The 21547-nt window shown below is 45.1% G+C and overlaps 1 protein-coding gene across 3 annotated transcripts; it reads right to left on the bottom strand.

Annotated features, from left to right (window-relative positions):
• Positions 1-2546: 2546 nt before the first annotated feature.
• Positions 2547-19985, bottom strand: LOC139615365 (transcription activator BRG1). 3 transcript variants are annotated; one of them, XM_071473250.1, is made up of 34 exons: positions 19863-19985; positions 19047-19300; positions 18421-18553; positions 17159-17734; positions 16903-17001; positions 16199-16457; positions 15879-16005; positions 15618-15791; positions 15341-15514; positions 15052-15225; positions 14854-14901; positions 13977-14107; positions 13081-13138; positions 12885-12994; positions 12612-12759; positions 12343-12506; positions 11838-11904; positions 11589-11699; positions 10865-11107; positions 10672-10785; positions 10390-10497; positions 9684-9770; positions 9452-9498; positions 9133-9299; positions 8887-9050; positions 7989-8216; positions 7794-7871; positions 7454-7672; positions 7057-7319; positions 6091-6199; positions 5905-6006; positions 5337-5469; positions 5115-5254; positions 2547-4442 (listed from the first exon to the last, which is right to left on the bottom strand). In XM_071473250.1, the coding sequence occupies exons 2-34, from the start codon at positions 19260-19262 to the stop codon at positions 4407-4409; spliced, it is 5007 nt and encodes a 1668-aa protein (XP_071329351.1). In that variant the 5' UTR covers positions 19263-19300; positions 19863-19985; the 3' UTR covers positions 2547-4406. The 3 variants fall into 3 exon arrangements, with proteins under 3 accessions (XP_071329351.1, XP_071329349.1, XP_071329348.1); XM_071473248.1 differs by having other exon boundaries at positions 7057-7322; XM_071473247.1 differs by having other exon boundaries at positions 7956-8216.
• Positions 19986-21547: the final 1562 nt, after the last annotated feature.

A 21547-nucleotide genomic window follows, 5' to 3' on the forward strand; every position in this document is an offset into this window, starting at 1 on the left:
ACACACAAACCTCTGAAACCACAGCAGCTACACACAGGTCAGCTTCACTCATTCTATCATCCACACGTGTGTTTCTGCTGCGACATGTCCTCAGTGACAAAGACCTGCTCTCTCATCTTGAACCAGCTTTAACTGATAAGTTTATGACTTTTTTTCCAGACTGGTGAGACATGGATTTCATGTGACACCAGCAACGTGCTGTGAATGAATCCAGCTCTTTGAACTAAATGCAAAATGCACATGAATGAAACACAACAATAGTTGTTTTAGCTGGTTTATTATTATTTTCTGAAATATGTGAACGAACATATTTAACATACCTGACGGCTCCTCTCTGCAGCCTCAGGCGCTGTGTTTGCCGTGTCCCGCCACTGATTGATAATCAGACTGAAGTGATTATTGATGACTCAGTAATCAGACTGAATTATCTTTTTGTATTGTTCCTAATTGCTTCTTGTTTGAATGACAGAATAAATCAGATGGAAAGTGATTCAGAGGTTTAGCACCTGAGCAGCTCAGCAGAGTCAGGAGGGCAGAAAACATGAAACTGAGAATTAGCAGAGAGTCTAGAGTCCGGCCAGACTAGACTAGACTAGACTAGACTAGACTAAACTAGACTAAACTAAACTAAACTAAAGTCCTGAGTTCTTACCAGACACTTGACATCAACCTGACTCGTCTCTGTACCAAACAGAACCAGACTCAGTGAGACGTACAGAGAATAAACTGAAACTTTATCTAATCCTGACTGTGCTCATGTTTTCTGTCCAGTGTCTCAGGGCCAACAGATAAGACTACACACACACACACACACACACACACAGATTTTTGTCACTTGAGGTCATTACATAGATTTGCATTCATTTCCTGGAGACTAACAACAACTTAACCAGCTTTCTCCAAACTGTGGACACAGTTTTTGTGTCTCCTCTGTTTCTGCGTCTAAAACCTTTTTGTCAAAGTCTGGTAACAAACCTCAAACTGTGTCTGACAGACTCTGTTTCTCTGTTTCTGTAAAACCGTTTCCCTGCAGTCGACTCTTCTTCCTGCAGATTCACAGACAACAATAAAAGAAAGATCCTGTTTTCATTGACAGCTCTAACCTGCAGGTTCACAGCTGTAATGTCCTCATGAAGTCAGCGAACTGAAGAACAAACTTTAATTTACTTTCAGAGGAGAAAACGACAACGATCCCACAGACACACACTGAGTTATTCATGTTATCAGCACAGTTTGTGTGTGTGTGTGAGAGTGTGTGTGTGTGTGTCATGTGTACCCATGTGGTCTCTAAAGCAGCAGCGGAACGTCTCTTCACAGCTGCGGAGTCGTCCTGGTAAAAGCCTGCTGCTGTTGAAATGTGCAGTTTTGGGGAGTTCAGGAGTTGCAGCCCTGCCCCTCCCCCTCCTCTGGCAGATGTTAACAGCTGGTTTTGAGTTACTGAAGCAATCCAAGGGTTCCTAGAAATCAGGAAACCAAGTCCACCCCCCCTTTACTCCACGAGGAGCAAGCACTTGGACCTCAAACACAGGCCTCACTGTCGGGTTCTGTTCAACACCACACACATCTCGACATGTTACCGCTCCACACACACACACACACACACAGTACTGTCAACATATCCCTCTCTGTGTCCACTGACCCACTTACACCAGATACACAGAAATATGGGGGAATACCAAGCTTGTTTATATGTTCTGGATAAAAAACTTGTGTGTATTCATGTGTTTGTGTGACTTTACTGAGAAGTGAGTCCAGTTCCAACCACGAGTCCATGTTGATGTTGTTCATGTTTTATGTTGCGTTGGAGGAACTGACCAAAGATGACATGAGGATAAAGTCATAACTAAATTCTCCAGTAGATGAAAGATTTTACACAGAAGCGTTGTGACTTTTATCAAAGCTTCAGCTCTGTGTGTTTTGGAGGTTTGAAAATCCTGTTTGTACAGAGACCAGTGAGATGATTCAGCTGAAACTGTATGTTTTGTATTTGCATGAGATTTCCTCCCAGTGGTCAGACAGAAGCATTACATCCTGCTGCATCAATAACTAAAGTTTGAGCTTTATCAGGTTGATCTGGGATCAATATTTAAAACCCTGCAACAAAAAGGTTTTTAATTCCCCAACAGATTCAGGTCAAATCTGATAAGAGTTAAGTTTATGTCACTGCAGTGGTTTTAAACCAGACGTCTAAAAATATCAAAACTCTGACACCGAGAAACTGGTTTGGATTCTTCCTGTTGGCTCCAGCTGTTAGGAACATAAATACATCCAGATTCACTTTGTCCAACTAACTGTTCATAACTAAAATACATGTGGTTTATTACCATATCACATTAGTTTAGCTTGTTACATTTATTTATCAGGGACCATGTATGAAAACATGAGTGTCCTGCAAAGAGAACAGATGCATTAAAGACGCAGCAGAGCTTTGTCTTGTTGCTTGAAAAAAGTGACTCAAATTATTCAAATTACTAACTGGAAAATATATAGTTTGATTCATTGATTAATCTGTTATTTTATTTCATCACATCACACAAACAACAAGATTCAATTTTACTGTGGTTTATTGTTACGTTTCAAGATCCAGCGACAACAACACAACACAACAGACACATCTTAATAATTTAGTGGTGAAAACATTGTTGCTTTGGTTATGTGTTCTTCACTCTAGTAACCGAGCATAATGAGAAAGTACAGTACTGAACTCGTGGGCTGTACACACGTGCATGGACATTATATTCTAGAAAAAACTCTATACAGCATATCCAACACCGTACAGCCATCAGGCATTCACAAGCAGAGGAGAGCCGCTGTCCCTCTGGTCCTTTGTCTTAACATCAAAAACTTAAAAAGTGCCAAAAGTACATCAAATAGTTCTGAAGTCCTAAAATCACCACACAATAACTGAAGGAGAAGCAAGTTACAGTACTTATCAATGAAATACAACCTCATGATTCTTTAAGTCTACAATCGACGAGTATAAGTGCTGATACTGGAAGTGCGACAGGTAAGCAGCAGCAAGGTGGAGTAGTTGGTTTTTATACTGTTGTACCATATATACAACACAGCAGAGCGACCTGGACTCAACTCCATTCAACCTCAGTCAAATAACTGTGTTGCTTAAGAGCTTGTGAGAAGCCTGGAAACTGCAACCTGCTCCATTTCCAGCTCAAACATGAGTGTGATGTACACACACCTCAGTGATCTCAGCGGCGACTGTTACAACACACCACCGGGAAGCAGCAGGGTTGTTTATAGCTGAGGTACAGTTAACAGTTTGAACTCCTCAGGTGAGCCGAGGACTAGTTTTAGTGCAGGTGAGGATAAAAACTCTGAGCGTAAGGAGCGTCAAATAAAATGTGATTCTACTTTTTGTTATGTCAGAGTTTAAGTAACTGAAGCTTTATTCCTCTTAAAGCTTGTTTGGGAGAAGACTTGGTCTCATATTTATCATTATAAACAGTATATGAACATGTACAAAACAGTTTATAACATTAGTTATAAGCAGATATGAAGTGTTGAGTTATGTATTTGTCAACAACTAGAACTCCTGTTCACTCAGAGTGGAGGCTGGTTTATAAATAGATACTGAATATGATAAAAAACATGTTTTCATAGTATTAGTTATAATTTCTGACAATCACTGTACATTAATGAACACTTGAAAATGTCCATACAGCTGCATACAACCTGACCACAGTGTTATAAACCATTATTAAATGTTTGTATACAGCTTATAATATGCTAATAGCTAATGCTAAACAGGGGGTAAAGAGTCATTCATGTACTTGCTGCAGTCAGATTCAGATGCAGTGTTTTCTCAGTCGAGCCGAAGACGACTCTCAGGCTGATTATAAAAAACTTAAAAGCACAATTATTTTGGTTGAAAGTCACTTAATGTATTATATTATTAATATTATTGAAATAATATCTTCACATGGTATTAAAACATACCAAAATGACAAACCTCACTGTGCAGTGTGTGGTAGTTGTTGTGTGTTTGTTGTGATTCTGCTTCAGGTGCCATGTTTTACGACACATGAATGTGTGTAGCTGTTATATTGATTATTGTTGGAATTTATATTGATCAGTTTTCTTTCCCTCTGTCTTCACACAGCGAACTGATGAGACTTGGCTCAATGCAATTCTCCTCAACTTGAACACAGAGATGAAAAACTCATTTAAATTCTAAAAGAAACTATTTAATGCACCAATGTGTGCAGCCTAATTAATTATATATATGATGATGATGTTGTACAGTTTCCATGTGATAATGTGATATTGTCGTAAACCTCCTTCTATTTCTGTGCTCTGATGTTTGACTGAGGGTGGATGGAGTTGACAGAGGCAGGTTTTATTTACTGTATTTGTGGTGAGAAATCCCTTCTTCCATGTCTCAGCACAGTTCAGGACTCTTCATCAGTGGCACTGGGGGAGCGCTCCTGGAAAACAGCAAACGGATAAATGTTGGTTTCTCCTCATGGGTTAAATTATTCACCAAGTTCACCTGAAATCTGTTGAGAGGTTTTCCTGCGAGCAAACAAAGAGCAAGAGAAAACTTCCTCGGCTGGGATCACAAAGGATTTTGATACATTCTACATTTTCAGGTCTGCATGATGATTGGCTGTTTCCACACAGGTAGAACCACATGACTAAGGCCTTTACAAACCTAGTCCATAAATAAAAACAACCTCCTTGTGTGTCGGTCACGTTTACACACAGGTCACATTCAAGCTTTTAGAACAGGTTCATTTTCTGTCTTTATGTCGCATCTGTCAAAAGCCTTTAGAGAAGTGTTTGACCCCTCTGAGCCACCGTACATGCAAACATCTGATTCCCTTCGTCTCACTTTACAACAAACAATCTCAGAAATACAGAGAACTTATAGATGGATTGTTACAGGTGATACAGGATCGTTTGAGTTGGAGATGAAACCAATCCCAAAACAAAGGATGTAAGAAACATCAGTGACTGAGCTTTAGGCAGCGAAACAGCAGCTGTTCATTTGCCTTGTTTTGTATAATGATAGAATCACAAAGTCAATGACCTCAGTGTGTAAATACACAGTCCTATAAAAATAAACACACACACACACACACACACACACAAGCTACCTCTTCCTGCTCATCCTCAGAGTCGTCGTCACTGACAACAGGTTTGGCTCTGGTGCGTCCCGTTCGTCTGCTGCGTCCTTTCCCTCGATCGCCACCTTTATCCTTCCTGCCCAGACGGATCTTCACTTTCACTGAGCGAGCTGGAGAGACACACACACACACACACACAGTAAAACACTGAATAACTCAAGGATAATTCAACCATAACAAAGAAACACTTACATTCAGACTCTGATCCTTCCTCCTGCTCCTCCTCTTCCTCCTCGCTCTCCTCTCCCTCACTCTCCTCCTCCTTCTCAATCTTCTGCCTCAAACTGGTGAACACCGACTGGAGCACGATGGAGTCTTCATATATCTGCTCGCACAACAGAAAACGTCTGCTCATTATCTTCAGTGTGCACGTACAGGTAACAGTGACAGAAGTGCTCAGTCCTCATGTATGACCACGATCTTCTCAGAGGAGGAGAAAAACTGAAACATCATGTTCACAGGAAGCTGCAGGAAAAATCAGCAGCAACACGTTTTCTCCAGGTTTAAAATGTTTCTGGTGTGGCTGAAAAAGCTTTATTAAAGTAATCTGATCAGAGCAGTTGGTGTAAATAACATCAATCAGACCTTTGACCTTTAATTATAATCCACCAACCCCCCCAGGTTCCTCAATGCAGGACCAGCAGTGAGTGAAAGATAAAACCAACCCAGACCTGCTCACTGGTAGAAACCAGACTCACAGCTGGTCAGAGGTTAATCCACAGCTTAGTTAGTGTTGGTGGATCAACCAGGTGTATCTCACCAGAGACCCCTCCAGGTTGAAGGTCTGAGCGTTTTGGAAGAGCAGCATCACGTCTCTCTCCAGGTCACCCAGACTGCGGTAGCGATGACTTCTAATCCTCTCCTGGAAATGAGTGATAACCACGTGTTAGTGTAGCTATAAGTCTGCCAGGTTGTTCCCAGCTGGACTCCTCTCCTCTGGTCTCACCTTGATCTTCCTGAAGTCCACAGGCTTGCGGATCAGCTCGTAGTACTCTGGCAGCTCTTTTCGAGATGGCAGCTGGATGAACACCTCGCTCAGCTGACGCCCACTGGCGCTGCAGGAGATGACATCATCAGGATGATTTATCAACATCTGAATGAGCTCAGCTCTGATCCATCTAAACAAATGTGTCCATGCTAGTTTATTCCAGTGAAACACGACCGAGAGAAAACTGATCGTCCCAACGTTGAACTTCAGGTTCTGTCTCTGCTCTTCACTATTCACCAAACTTGGAGATTTAGTTTTTGCAGAACCCTACAAATGCATTTGTTAGTTTTGTTTATGATACTTTCAGAGATGCTTTTTGTATCTGCAGCAATAATCAAACAACGACATCAACAACAAAGGACAATTCTGACGTGGCACAGACACCAGGCAGCGCCATGACGCCGATGAAACAGGCAGGTTCTTCCTGCTCTTTGTTTGCTGTAAACTGGGAAAACTTATTTTACCCATATGCAGATTTTTAAAGTGCAAACTGTGCTTATGTATAATAATATTTCCATCAGCTGTGCAGCTGTTTAATGACAGTAATGAAAATGTTAAATTCACATAAAGATAATATGGTTCTGAAACTCTGAGGTTTTGGTGAGAGCACAACAGGTGGTCGGTTTCGTCTTTGGGAAAATGACAAATTAAGAAAGAGAAAGAAATAACTGTGTAAGCACTGGTGAAAATTGCATGATGCTTTAGGTAATCTGTGACTTCTCTCTGGTTCTTCTAAGGTCACTTACACTTCCTTCTCTCTTGACCTTAAGTTGACCTGGACCTGGTCGACGCCGTCACATTTTCACACCTGATTCGATGGTAAAGTCCTGAAGTGTTGAACAGTTGCTGCACCTTTAATATCAGGTAATTTACAGGAACTGTTCACATGTGTCACAAACTGCAGCCAGAGCTCATTTCTGCTACCTGTCTTTGTATTTGATGACAGCGTCCACAATCTTCTTCATCTTCTTTGTGAGGGCGGGGGGATTTGGGGAGAGTTTCTCCACAGGCGGTCGTCCCCTCTTCCTCTGCCTCTTCCCATCGTCGTCTTTGTCCCCTCGTCCTCGTCCCCCGGAGGAAGAGGAGGGCCCGGGGAGGTCCAGGTCGCGGTCCCTCTTCCTCTTGCGGGTCGTCTTTTTGTGACGGACCTCCTCCTCCATCTCCTCCAGCGTCCCCTCCTCTATCGCCTGCTCGGGGTAATAATAAACACAAGAATACGTGTTCACTACAGAAGCAAGGAAGTTTTTTCTTGTATTTCAGATTCAGTTTCTACTCTGGCATCAGTGTCTTCGCTCTGCCCTTTGCCCAGGAGGAGAATCACCTTGAGCCACTGCTTCTCGGTCAGGGAGTCGCTGTAGTCCACCTCCTTCCGCTGCCGAGAACCTCGTCCAAACATTTTCTCCTCCTCCTCCTCACAGGTCAGCCGCTCGACCTCGGCGTCATCCTTCATGATCCAAGTGGGCAGCTCATCCTCCTCCATCAGACGAGGTTTTCGCCGCGGGTTCCGGGCCTCCTCCCGCCGCCGGTCCAGGTCCATACGCTGGGGGAGGGAAAGGCAGAAAACAGAAGAAAGAGGAGAAGATGTAGGGAGAAGATTTTGGTTGAGTTAGTGCTGCAGTGAGGCCTGAGATGTCACTCATCCTCAGAACAAAGGAATCTACCATGAACTGGTCGAACTCCTCCTCACTCCTGGCGATCATCTGGTTGACCGTCTCATCGTCCGGCACCTCATCCTCCTCCTGAATACAGCAGACACACATTGGCAAGCAGAGCATAAGAAAGCACACCCTTTAAAATTTTGTGTTGCCGGTGCACGCACACACATTCATGCGTAGACACACTTCTTGACCCCAGACCTCGTCTTGCTCCTCGTGCTCCAGAATGGCCTGCAGGAAGGCCCTGCGCTCGTGGCTGGAGGACTTCTGATCAAACATGCCGGCCTGGATGACCTTTTGGTCCACATTCAATTTGTACTTGGCAGCAGCCAGGATTTTCTCCTCTACGCTGTTAACCGTGCACAGACGCAGGACCCGCACCTCGTTCTGTTGACCTATACGGTGGGCTCTATCCTGAGCCTGCAGGTCCTGGAGCCAGATCAGGACGGAGAGAGAGAATCAGTTCAAACGTTAGTCTGAGAAAGTGTCGGAGCAGTAGCAGCTAACTCATAAACCCACATCCAACACTGCCTGGTTTGTAAAGGACTTCACTTCTTCTTCTGTCCAACATGTTGGAAATATGGTCATCACATCTCATCAAAATAGAGGGATTTATCTAAAAACTTCCCTCCAACAAGAAACTTCAACTTTGGAAAAACAGAAAGCAAAAACCACAAGTTTCTGTTCTGTGAATCAGTTTTACTGTTAGACATCTACTTGCTGACAGGGGCTGAAACTCTGCCTCCACAGGGCTGACGCTGACCTGCAGGGTACAACATTACACATTCAGAGTGTGGTGAACCTCAGATTTTTAATAAATGAGTAATTTCTTTCAAATGCAATACAGGAAATCAGGGAGTTTAAAGATTTAAATCCTGCTGAGTTTAATTAGCTGGTTCACGCAGCACTTTCACTTCCACACGGTGGAGGTTAGAGATTCACATTCAGCTGTGAACAACACTGTGAGACATGAAGCTTCACTTGGTTTCATAAACTGGAAGAAACTTAAAAGCTCCAACACAGTGACTGCTGCTGTCTTCTTGTCCTTCTCTCTGGCTCCTGAATGTGAAGCCTGTGGGCGTGAACATGTGCATCACACCTGATGTGGGTTCCAGTCAGAGTCAAAGATGACCACGGTGTCAGCTGACTGCAGGTTGAGGCCGAGGCCTCCAGCCCTAGTGCTCAGGAGGAAGATGAAGTACTCCGACTCCGGATCATTGAACGTCTTCAGTAACATTCCTCGGTCTTCGGCCTTTGTGGTGCCTGAGATGTCAGGGAGGAGGGAAAGAGAGGAAATAAGATTCCAGGAAAACACAGATATAAACACTTCTATAAAGCGTCTCACCATCCAGACGCAGATACTTGAAATTGCGGTAGGCAAAGTAGTCCTCCATGATGGTCATGAGTGACGTCATCTGACAGAAGAGCAGCACTTTGTGGTTCGTAGCTCTCAGTTTGGGCAGGATACGATCCAACACCTCAAACTTCCCTGAGGCTCGATACAGGTCCGGCCTGAAGATGAAGAGAGACGGGATCACAGGTGTGTGTGTTTGTTTTTATATCTTCAGCCTGAATATATACAAATATATGTAAATGTCAATGAGTGTACCCAGGGATAGTGAAACGAGTTTGTGTGTGTGTGTGTGTGTGATCTTAACACTCACCCCTGGACTATCCCACCAGAGAATCCTAAATGTTCAGAGAAGGATTCCTGCAAAAACAGTCAAAATATATATAAAACATTATGTTGTATTTCACACACACAGTCAAACACTTAAGTTTAACTGTGGCTTTTTCTTAAAGCTCATTTAAAGAATCAGGAGTCAGAAGATCTTTGGAGTTGATGTCTATGAGCTTCAGGTCTGTATGGTGGCAGAGTGTCAGGGTCAGTGGTACCTCTATCTGCTGGAACATGTAGGGGTGGTTACAGATCTTCCTCAGCTGCATGATGGTGTTCATCAGTGTCTTTGTGCCTCCTTTACCCTGATAAACACAACCACAGGAGATGTGCAAGTAGTTTTTTTCAGTCAGTTTTTGTTCACAAAGGATGATCATGAGGCTCTGAAGAGGAAACAGTCTGATGTTTCTCTGTCAGACTCTGCTGCAGCTCATTTCATCTAAATGTAGCAGAAGCTTTTGTGCTGAGATCAGTTTTAACTTTTATAGGACAACTTGTTTTCCTCTGTTGTAAAAGTTATGAGTTCATTTATACCTGGACACAAGTTTGAAGCCAACAGGTTCTCTGGTTCAGGTCAGTGTTCTGCACCTGTCACCTGTTATAAATCTCAAATATATGAATCATCCAGTGCCACATATGATTCTATTTTTTAATCTAGAAAGGATTTCATGTTTTTTTTAAATAATTTTTTTGGGCTTTTTGTGCCTTTATGATAGATCAGGGGAGACCGACAGGAAAGGGGGTAGAGAGAGAGAGGGGAATGACATGCAGGAAAGAGTCGGACTGATCGGGAGTCGAACCGGTGACTGCCTGCTAAGAGCGTCTTGCGCTCGCACATGGTACGCGCCCAAAGCACTCGACTACCGGGCCGCAGGATTTCATGGTATTAATGAACCCACAGTGTCACAGTGCTCATGGCCTCACCTTCTTGTCTTTCTCTGACCCATCGGTCAGCAGAACCCCTTTAGCCTGCATGTGTCTGTACAACACCCTCTGGAGAGATGACATGTCGCACTTGATCACATACTCCACCTGAAGGAGTCGAGGGACAGAAACAATAATGATTAAAAGACATGTAGAGCGAGGGACAGACATCATCACATGAACCCGTTTTACAAATATACGCACAAACCCTGCAACACATCTGTGTGTGTGTGTGTTGATGTTTGTGTATCTGCTGTGTGTGCTGACAGAGGTGAGCCATGCCTTCTCTGGAAGCTGAGCCTCCACTTCCTTCTTTAATCTGCGTAACAGGAAGGGGCGGAGCACTTTGTGGAGACGACGGATGATCAGGATGGTCTCCTCTTCATTAAGGTCCACCTGGAGAGGAGAAGAAGGAGAAATCTGGCATCACACTGGCAGACCGTCACTAAACGGCGATGTAGCTCTGACTGCGTACCTTCTCTCCTGTCATGGCGAACGGAGCGTTGAACCACTGCTCAAAGGTGCTGCAGCTCTTGAAGATGGTGGGCAGGAGGAAGTTGAGCAGCGCCCAGAGCTCAGGCAGTTTGTTCTGTAACGGCGTCCCCGTCAGGAGGACTCGCCGTGGGGCAAGGTAGTGGGTGTTCAGGACCTGGGTCAGTTTACAGTGGTGGTTCTTCATACGGTGGCCTTCGTCAACGATCATGTACTTCCAACGGATCTGATGGAGATGACAGGAGCAGAGGGGACAAGAGGAGACAGGAACATCTGGATCAAACCACCACTCCACTGCCTCACTGCTTCTGCCCATCGATTATCTTCATGCCCGACGCTGGCTCAGCCCCACACCGCAGCCCTGAGCCTCCACGTGGAGAAACTCCTGCCTGAACTACAGCACCCACCTGGGAGAACCTTCAGGAAGCCTATATGACTACATGAGAGCATAGCAGCATGATGGCCACAGAGGACAGACGTGGTTTGTCAGTTTGTTGCAGGACCTAGGAGAGAACACTGCGAAGGAGGGCGGAGGGCGCTCAGGTGGGCTGGGCTCAGGGGGTTTAGGCAGCGGGAGCGAAACCAGATAGTTAGCAACAACATCTCACTGCAGGGACGAGCACATGTGTAGAGGGAGAGGATCATGCTGTGTTTGCTGTGGTGTGTTTATGAATATCCTCCTGTTTGTGCTGGTTTGTCCATCTCACCTTGGCCAGCACTTGTTTGTCCTTGATGATGTACTCGTAGGTGGTGAGTAAAACGTTAAACTTTCCACTACGCAGTTGGGGAACGAAGGCTCTTCTGGCAGCAGGAGATCCCTGACAGCAAAAACATCAAATACAGTGATTCATTACTAAAAGAAAAAAAACACCATCTCTTCAAATTCAGTGTAGAAACACACACTCTCACATTTTGTGTTTAGGAAGGAAGAATCATACAATTTCAGTGTCGCTCACCTTGTAGGACACTTTGACCACTGTCGGAGCCCATTTGTCGAACTCGTACACCCAGTTAGAAAGAGTTCTGTCAGTGAGACACGGCTCTGTTAATTCCTGGTTCCTCGGGCCCTGTTCAGACCTGGTATTAACATGTTTCAGGTGATCCGTTCACAGGTGGACACCTCAAACTCAATCAGTTCACACCTGGCAGTAAAATGTGTCTCCACATACATCTCCACCTCTGATTGGCTGCACGCAGCTCTACCATGAAATAAAATTTTATCCATTTGAAATAGTAAAATATTTTCAGTTCATTATGAGCCGTAGCAGAGGACGTCAGCTGAGCGTCGGCCCAGACCCCCTCCCAGTCTGGTCTGATCAGATCTCAAAAGTGTCCTGAATGCGTCTTGGGCACATTCACACCTGAACACCTGTGATCAGATCACCTGTTAGTACCAGGTCTGAGCTGGGCCTAAGTGACTTTAAAAAAATATATTTTCAAACTCAAAGAGTTTCAGCTCACGAGAGCGGCACAATGATGAGGTAGGGTCCGTTGAGACGTTTGTGCTCCATGAGGTACGTGATGAGGGCGATGGTCTGGATGGTTTTTCCCAGACCCATCTCGTCCGCCAGGATCCCGTTCAGGTTGTTGTTGTAGAGGGAAACAAGCCACTCCAGACCTTTAATCTGACAGAGGAAGTCACGTGAGGGAGGAAACCATAAAACATTGTGCATGACGAGGTAAGAATTGATATTATGATATTTTCATACATAATTGATCTGATTGTTTACCTGATACTGTTTGAGTTGTCCATTTATTAACAAACTGGACTGTTTCTCCACCTTCTCTGTGACAGCGTGAGCCACTGAGTAATAAGACTGGAGCCCTCGAGCGAAGGCTGCACCGCTGTACTCGTCATCCACATCCTGCTTAGCATTTCTGCAGAGCAAACACAAGGTGTCTTATTCTCTCAGGTCTTAAAGCCATTTGGTGGAGACTGTTTGTAAAACCTCATGATCACATGCATTTCTAAATAAAGTGTAGTTGTCCATATATGCTCTCACTCGATGATGTGTCGGACGTCCACCTCGGACACGTCTTCACTGTCGGGGTCAGTGATCTTCTTCTTTTCCTCCACCGGAGCCGCTGAAGGCTGTGGCTCCTCCTCTTCCTCCTGTCAGACGTGTGAGCAGCAGTTTGTCAGCGACAGGTGCAGCGACTGCGAAACAGGCTTCAAACATGTCGAACAAAACAACCCACCTCCTCCTCTTCCTCCTCCTCGCTGTCCTCACTGTCAGAGCGGGGAGCCACCTCATAACTGGACAAATACATACAAACATACTCAAAATAAAATCTACCAACAACAGCTGTACAAGTCGTTCTGAAGCACCTGTCCCGACCTGTGTTTCAGCCACACACACTAAAGCAGTGAAGGAAATTAAATTAAAGTTGAAAATGAGCCTTGCTAAAGGCCCCGTGAGGCGAAACGTACAAACACACTCAGTTGTTGGGCAGATAAAAACTTTGAAGTTCGTTCGTATGCAATGTTTAGAACGTTAGCATGTAAACCTGCTCATATTTAGACATATAAAGTTTTACAAGTATGTTTTGTCTCCTGATGAACGTGGTTTTTGTGGTCGGGAGCAGAGGACCGTGACGGTCACAAGAGCTTCAGCCATCATTGTGTTTGTAACTCCAGAGTTAAAACAGGCTCTGAGCAGCGCTGCTTCTACAGTGATTCGGTATCAGAAAGTGATGAGATGGGCGGGCTGGGCCAGGGCTAGCTGGTTAGCATGCTAACTTCAGGAGAGGAGAAGAAGTGAGAGAAATAGAAGCAAAACAAGAGTCAACATTGGTGCTGTTTTCCAGCACTGGAGACGGCGTTTGGTGAGTAAAGGAATGACTCAACAGTTCTTCTAGACGGGTAAGTAAACAGCTAATGCTACTGTTGGCTATGTAGCAATAAATTGATTAATAGCTGAGGTCACAAATAAGAAGTCAGGAGGTCACCACAGAGTTAAGAGTTACTGCACCAAATTTCATCTAATGCAGAGACACAGTGATTCAACCAACCACAGCACTTTAAAAGACCTGTTCCTCTTCTCCACACACACATTCATACACTAATCTCTCCTCCTCGCTCCCTCCGGCCTCACCCAGGGTTCATCTCCAGCCAGGTCTCCAGCTGTCCAGCTTTAGGAGCGTCCACCCCTGTCAGGATGTTTCCACTGTCCACATGGATGACCTTTACAGGCAGGTCACTCATCTGACTCGTCTCATCCAGAGGCTGCAGGGAGAGGAGGCAGCTCATCATGTTCCAATGGTGGCTAAAGAGATGAGACTGAACCACAGACTGTGTGTGGAGGTTAAGATTTTATCAAAACAACATCAAGCAAATGTGCAGTGATGTTTTATTCGTGTGTGAAGTTTCATGAAAAACGTTTTTCTTTCTCTAGGGTTTTGTCTGTGAATGTGACAACAGGTGAAAGTAACTGCAGGCGACTCTCTGCTTCTTCTTCTTCACTGTTTTCATGCACGCACGGCTGCCTGAGGCCGTAAACCGTGGCTTTTGAATCAGCTGTTCCAGGTTGCTGTCGTTTTGAGATATATATAAATTTATATACAGTAAATAATTTGATATATGTTGGTGTCGCTTTGTGCCTGATGAAAATCAAAATGTTGCACAGCACAAATGAACAAAAAATCATTGTGGGAGTTAAGAACAGATGAGTGGAACAGATGCTAGATTTTGCCATGACAACACTAATAAAAGCAAAACACTGCCCCTCAAAGCTTTGTGTGAAATTCAACCTATGCTGTGTTTAAATGACGTCTCCACTGAAAACAACAAAGCTTTGTGGACCCAGCATATTTAAAGAGCAAGTGTGTATTTTCATAAATAAAACCAGTGACTGTGAATGTAACTTTCACTATTTGTTCCTTGCTAGAATAAACATCCAGTTCTTTATATAAAGTTACTGATGTGAAGATCTATAAAGGTTTGTTATCACTACAGCTGCTGCCCCATCTCACCTCTCCATCAGGGCCCATCGCAGGAGTCTGACCCTCAGTGTTCTCCAACTGCAAAACACATCACACCTGAGTCACTAATGCACCGAGCAGCACGCACAGTTTCACATGATCAGAATCCAACAGATATGCAGGTCACCTCAGAATGTAACAGTACATCATAAAAATCTGATTCTACAGTGTTGAAGGTGCAGAATGTACCTTCTTCTTTTTCTTCTTCTTCTTCTTCTTTTCTTTCAGAGCCTGTGCAGCCTTGTGGGCTCTGACCAGCTCGGTGAGGTTGGCGACGTACTCATCAGTTTGCTGCAGCAGGTACGCCAGACGCTTGTCCTTCTTCTGGTCAATCAGTTTACGGTAGCCCTCCTCATCCTCAGCCTGAAAGACAGACACATTCACAGGACGTGCAGTGTTTGGAGGGTGCGTGTACTGGTAAGTGTGTAAAGTGCGTGCGTGTGTTTGTGTCTGCGGTGCATTGATGGTTTCTTCCTACCATAAGCCTCCTCATCCTCTCTTTCTCGATACGCTCGTTCTCCTTCTTCTGCTCTCGTTCGGTGTTGGCGTGGTACGTGGCCACAGCTTTGGTCAGTTTCTGCATCTTGCCTGTAATCGAGCGGTGGTACTCTTTGAAGTCTTTGGCGTGCTGGAGGATGCTGTTGAGGTACTCCTGGGATTAGAGTGGGGACAGTGGGGAGGACAGAGAGGAGTAAACATGGGATAGGACTCAAAGCACAACTTTTAATATCATCACAGCTTTATTTGTCCTCTACCTGATGTTTCTGCCTGCGTTTGCGCTCCTGCTCGATCTTCTGCTGTTTCTCCAGTTTCTCTGTGATCCGAGCCTCTCGCAGAGACTGCCGCTTGCTCCGTTTGTAGGCCTTAGCATCAAGAGCAGTCTCCAGAGCTGTGTCGCGACGCATACACACCACCACCTCCTGACGCAGCTGTGGAGGGCAACAGTCTTTGATTCACGGAGGCATGGCGTGATGTTATTAAGGGCAAAGGTGAAGGGATAGATGATATGACGGTACCTGTCTCTGGAAGTTGAGCAGTCGAAGGGCTTTGAGCTCTATAGTAGCTTTGGTACGTAAATCACCAGCGAGAGAACCCGGCAGGTTCTCCAGTTCAGCAATACGATGAGTGATACGAGCCTGTAACCTGAGGAGGTTCAGAGTACAGACTTATTATTTTATCATTAATCTGCTGATGCTTTATTTTGTTTGAGATATTTTAAATGGATGAGAACATTAATGATCAGATTTAAAGTGTTAAAGCTTCATTATGTCATAATCTACTCATTGAGACAGAGAAACCAAACAAGATGAAGAACAAACGCTCGGCCCTGACGTACCTGTACTCCCTCTCCTGCAGGATCTCCACCGGGTCGAGGCCGCAGGGTTTCTGAATCGGGGTAATGCGGTTCTGCTTGGCGTGGTAAGGCATCATGGGGGTAGGCTGTGCCGGCTGGCCGGGGGACTGCGTCTGCGGAGGCATTACTGGGGAGGCGGCAGGGGGGACTGAGGGGGGGGCAGGAGAGGGCCGGCCGGTGGGCTGAGGTGGGATCAACTTTTGGGGTGCATTTGAGGGAGCTGCTGCATTCACCATAGGACCTGGAGGAACATGAGGTGAGGACGAGTTAATAGAGCAGACGGCTGAAAACACTGCTGCAGTTTTACAATAAATTATATCTACAGACAGGAAGTACGGCAGTAAAAAGCACTGACTTTGACTGAGACAGGATATAAAATAATTGGGCTTTGAAACTGGGACATCTAACTGTAATGTGATGTTAATATGATTTTAAATTTCTACTGTGAATAGGATCAATATTCATGTATGGAAAATGTTTGATTGTCACAGAAAAATCTGAATCAAGTTTTTATTTTCCCCTTTAATTCTAAACACCTGATTCAGGCAGTGAGTGTCTTTATAATGACAGAATTCTGGGCCATTTTTTCCAATGTCATAATAAAGAAAAATAGAATAAAAAATAGATTCAACAAACAGCTAAAGAGGCTGACGGATTTCAAAAGGTCACCTGAAGGCACCACGTACCTTCAGGCCAGGACTTGGTCGGTCCATTTGGGTTTTGTCCCTGCATCCCAGCTGGGGTCCCTGATGGGCCTGGTGGGGGCATGTTGGGACCCATCATACCTAAAGAAACAAAAAAAAAAGTTTAAATTCACAATTATTACACAGCCTTTTAAATTTGAGCAGAGCTACCAGCTCCATCTGTGATTCTGTGATTTTTATTACCCGTCAGGCCATGGGATACAGATGGGTATTCAGATATTCCCCCATGCATGCTCACCATGAGCTCGGCTGTACCCTGAGCCCATTGGCCCAGGCCCTGGTCCTGGTCCTGCTGGTCCACCTCCTGGCCCACCTCCAGCTCCAGGAGCCAGGCTGGGCATGGGCTGCTGCTGCTGCATCCCAGGCATCGGCCTCTTCCCCTGGACAGCCATCTGAAGGTGGTCTGGCAGGGGCTGCCCCCGAGCCAGCATCTTATAAGCCATGATCTGGGCTCTGAGTTGGTGGAGTTGGTTCTGGTTGAAGGGAGTTGGGCCACCAGGGCCACCAGGACCTCCAGGGCCAGTGGGGCCACCAGATTCAAGGCCAGATCCAAGACTGGGGACACTGGGTGCAAGACTGGGTGCAAGACTGGGTCCAGGGCTGGGGCCTGGGTTAGAGCTACCTGGAGGACCAGGACGGTTATTAGGACCCAGTGTGTGCTGATCTCCACTGGGGCCATCTAAAGGCGCAGAGGCAGAACCGGGGCCACCAGAGGAGGAGGAAGAGGAGGACGATGGCATGAGAGGACCGGAGGGGGGGCCATTTGAAGGGACAGGGCTTGAGTGGTCAGATCCCCCTAATGGAGAGTGGTAGCCTGAAGACACAAACAGACAAACATAAAAACCAGTTTAACGAGTTTATTATTTGAAGCCCTGCATAATATTCCAGTAATATTCCAGTTATATCTATGTTGGAGTTTTTACAGTAATAACATGCTTTATATGTGTATGTAATGTCAATATTTTAAACATCCCTGAAGTAGTTCATGATTTCTGTTTGTTATCAGTTTGTATTTTGTGAACAGTTACTCAACAGTGAGTTTATGAAGTTTTTCTCAGGATAATATTATAGTGATTCAATCTGTTGCCACAGGTGCTGATCTTATTTAAATGCTGCCTGTTATTTCATCATGTTTTATTCTCTGAGTCACGACGCTAAACTCCGGTCTGTCTGTCTGTGTCTGTGTGTCTCTGTCTGTCTCTGTCTGTCTGTCTGTCTGACTGCCTGTCTGCCTGCAGGAAGCTAAACTGTTGATAATTGTCTAGGGTTTTTTCAGGTGGACGGGGCTGTTTGATTTTCAGTATTTTTACACTAAAATACTTCATGAAGAGAAAATTCAGCATCACTCCTTATGTTGCGACAGCAGAGACGCTCCCTGTGAGCTCATCAGGCCACATGACCACACCACTACAGATCAGTCTGATTAAAAGCTCACAGCCTGTCTGACACAACGCTGGAGAGGATGAAGTTGGCTAAGATGAATCTCTGTAGCATTCCTACCTTGTGAGTGTTGGTCCAGAGGACTGGGTGGGGGCCCCATCCCACTGTGCCCGCCCTGTCTCATAGACAGTCCCTTCATCTGACTGAAGCGGCTCTCCTCACTCATGCTCTTCTCGTGCATGCCCTCCATTGGCTGTGGGACAAATCAAACCGTGTGAAAACGAAACTAAAACAGCAGTAACATATGAAATGTAAGGAGCTGTACGATAAGTTGGACACATGAAAATAATGGGTACAGAGGTTACACAGGTTTTCCAACATGTAGGGATTAACTTCCAGCTGCAGTTACTCACAGGTTATTATTGTTTTCTTAAGTATGGATTAGTGTGTGTTACAAAACTGAAAACTGATTAAAGTGAATGAAATTAACACACTTATATAACACTATATAATATATTTTATATTAAAGTACAGATCTGCCTGTAAATCCACAGTTGATCAAGTTTTATGTTCTGCTGTAGAATTAACCTCCATATTCATTCATATTAACTCACCACACATCTGTTCTATGTAAATATGTTTAATATGCATAAATCACATAAATGTGTGGGATCTGTTTCCTAAAGGAGTCAGGGGACAGTGGTGAGGTGACTCAGTGGGGCTGGTGGTGTTGTCAGGGTCCTCACTTTGTGCAGAGAGTGCATGTTGTCCTGGGCGTATCCAGAGGGCCCTGGCTGCGAGTGTCCAGAGGAGGGAGGACCAGGGCTGGGGCCCATCATACTGTGAGAGGAGCCTGGGGAGGGACCAGGGCTGGGGCCTAGCATGGCTCCAGGGGAGGGACCCGGACCAGGGGAGGGACCTGGGCGCGGGGTGCCTCCCATGGGGGGATCTGGTGTTGACATTGCCCTGGATCTCCTGCTCCTGGATGAGCAGCAGGGACCTGAGAGAAAAGGGAGAAATGACAGAAGGAAGGAAGGAGGGAATGACAGAGAGGAGGAAAATCATTTTTGCACAACTCAAAAGGAAGGCAATGCTCTATGCAAAAGTCACTCATCTAAATGAGTCAGACAACACCCTCAAACACATCATGACAATTCAGCTGGATGTGTGACTTTCACTATGCTCTTCTAATAAATGAAGTAGATGCATAATCTTTGCAAGATATGGGTGAATTTTGTCCAACGCCTGAACGACCGTGGACTCTCCATCCTCCTGCTGCGCTGCACCAAATCACCCGTGGCGCACATTAGCGACTCCAGCTGCAGGGTCTAACGCTGAAAGACTGTCATTTATGCACCTGAGCCAAGGCTGCTGACAAACCTGCTCGGCCACAGCAGCACAACGTGTCCCGTTAGATATAAAAAGGGGAATGGCGGACTGTGCTTGTGCGACGGACCTACCCGCATCAGCAGGACCGAGCCCCGGGAGCGTGTCTGCGCTCCGGGCTGATGTTCGGGCGGAATGAACGAAGCCGCAGAAACTGTAATTAGTGCGGGACTCACCCTCTTTGTGATCTGCCTCCGGGCGTCGATCTGCCTCACCGACGTGGCTCCAGCGCCCCCCTCCCGCTCCTATGACCGAATGTCTAGTCACGGCCGGGCGGCACTGCGCATGCGCGCGCAGCGACAGCAGGGCTGGAGCTCCAGCCGCTGTGGACAGTCTGTCAGTGAGGGGTCATCAGTTATTAGAATATACTGTGGATACCAGAGGTTTAATCACGTTTAAATTAAGACCTTTATAAACCTTATAATACTAAAAATTATCAAGTTGTTCACTCTTCTTGTTCTATTCAATTATTTTTTCATTCATTATGAAATAGAAAAATAGATACATAAAACTACAAAAATAAAATCAATTAAAAAAGCGTTTTTTCTTTTTTTCTCAGAAACCTGCAGATTTACTGAACATGACATGGCTTCTGTGCAGGACGATAAATAAATACGCTCCCTAAAGATCTGCACTGCTGTGACCAACAATGTCAGACACTGTCACCCTGTGACATTAATGCCATGAATACAGTTCTGGAACATGCATGAGGTTTGTGTAAACAGAATGATTTGATGCTGAGCTATTTCCAGTGAATTTAAAGAACCTTTACTTTGTTAACAGACTGGAACGAGGAGGTTAACACAGAGCTCATACTCTGCTGTGTCCAGCCAGAGTTCCCTTGGATTTATCACTTAGCATCACTAACACGTTCAGTCACTGCTGCTGAGTAAGAACAGGTCAGATGGTCATGAGTGTTTTGATTTAAGGTTTTTCTAAGAGGCAAATTAGAGGCATATTTCACAGCTTTAGTTGAGTTCTACAGTGGAGGAAATAATTATTTGATCCCTCACTAATTTTGTAAGTTTGCCCACTGACATAGAAGCGAACAGTCTATAATTTTAAAGTAGGTTCCTTTTTTACAACGAGAGACAGAATATCAAAAAGAAAATTCAGAAAACCACATTATATAAAAGATATAAATTGATTTGCATTTCATTGAGTGAAATAAGTATTTGATCCCCTGCCAACCATTAACAATTCTGGCTCCCACAGACTGGTTAAATACTCCTACTCCTTAGACACACCGAAAAAAACTTGTTACCTGCAGCAAAGACACTTGTGTCAATCAGTCACCTGTATAAAAGACACCTGTCCATGCAATCAATCAGACTCCAACCTCTCCACCATGGGCAAGACCAAAGAGCTGTCTAAGGACATCAGGGACAAGATTGTAGACCTGCACGAGGCTGGATTGGGCTACAAGACCATAGGCAAGAAGCTGGGTGAGAAAGAGACAACTGTTGGTGCAATTATTCGAAAATGGAAGAAACAAAAAATGACCATCAATCGACCTTGTTCTGGGGCTCCACGCAAGATCTCACCTCGTGGTGTATCACTGATCATGAGGAAGGTGAGAAATCAGCCAAGAACTACACAGGAGGAGCTTGCTAATGATCTCAAGGCAGCTGGGACCACAGTCACCAAGAAAACCACTGGTAACACACTACACTGCAATGGATTAAAATCCTGCAGTGCCAGCAAGGTCGCCCTGCTCAAGAAGGCACATGTACAGGCCCGTCTGAAGTTTGCCAATGATCACCTGAATGATTCAGAGAAGTCTTGGGAGAAAGTGCTGTGGTCAGATGAAACCAAAATCGAGCTCTTTGGCATCAACTCGACTCGCCGTGTTAGGAGGAAG

The sequence above is a fragment of the Trachinotus anak genome, unplaced genomic scaffold (assembly GCF_046630095.1).
Source record: "Trachinotus anak isolate AG129_WGS33_773 ecotype Australia unplaced genomic scaffold, CSIRO_AGI_Tana_v1 ptg000049l, whole genome shotgun sequence".
Lineage (NCBI taxonomy): Eukaryota > Metazoa > Chordata > Actinopteri > Carangiformes > Carangidae > Trachinotus > Trachinotus anak.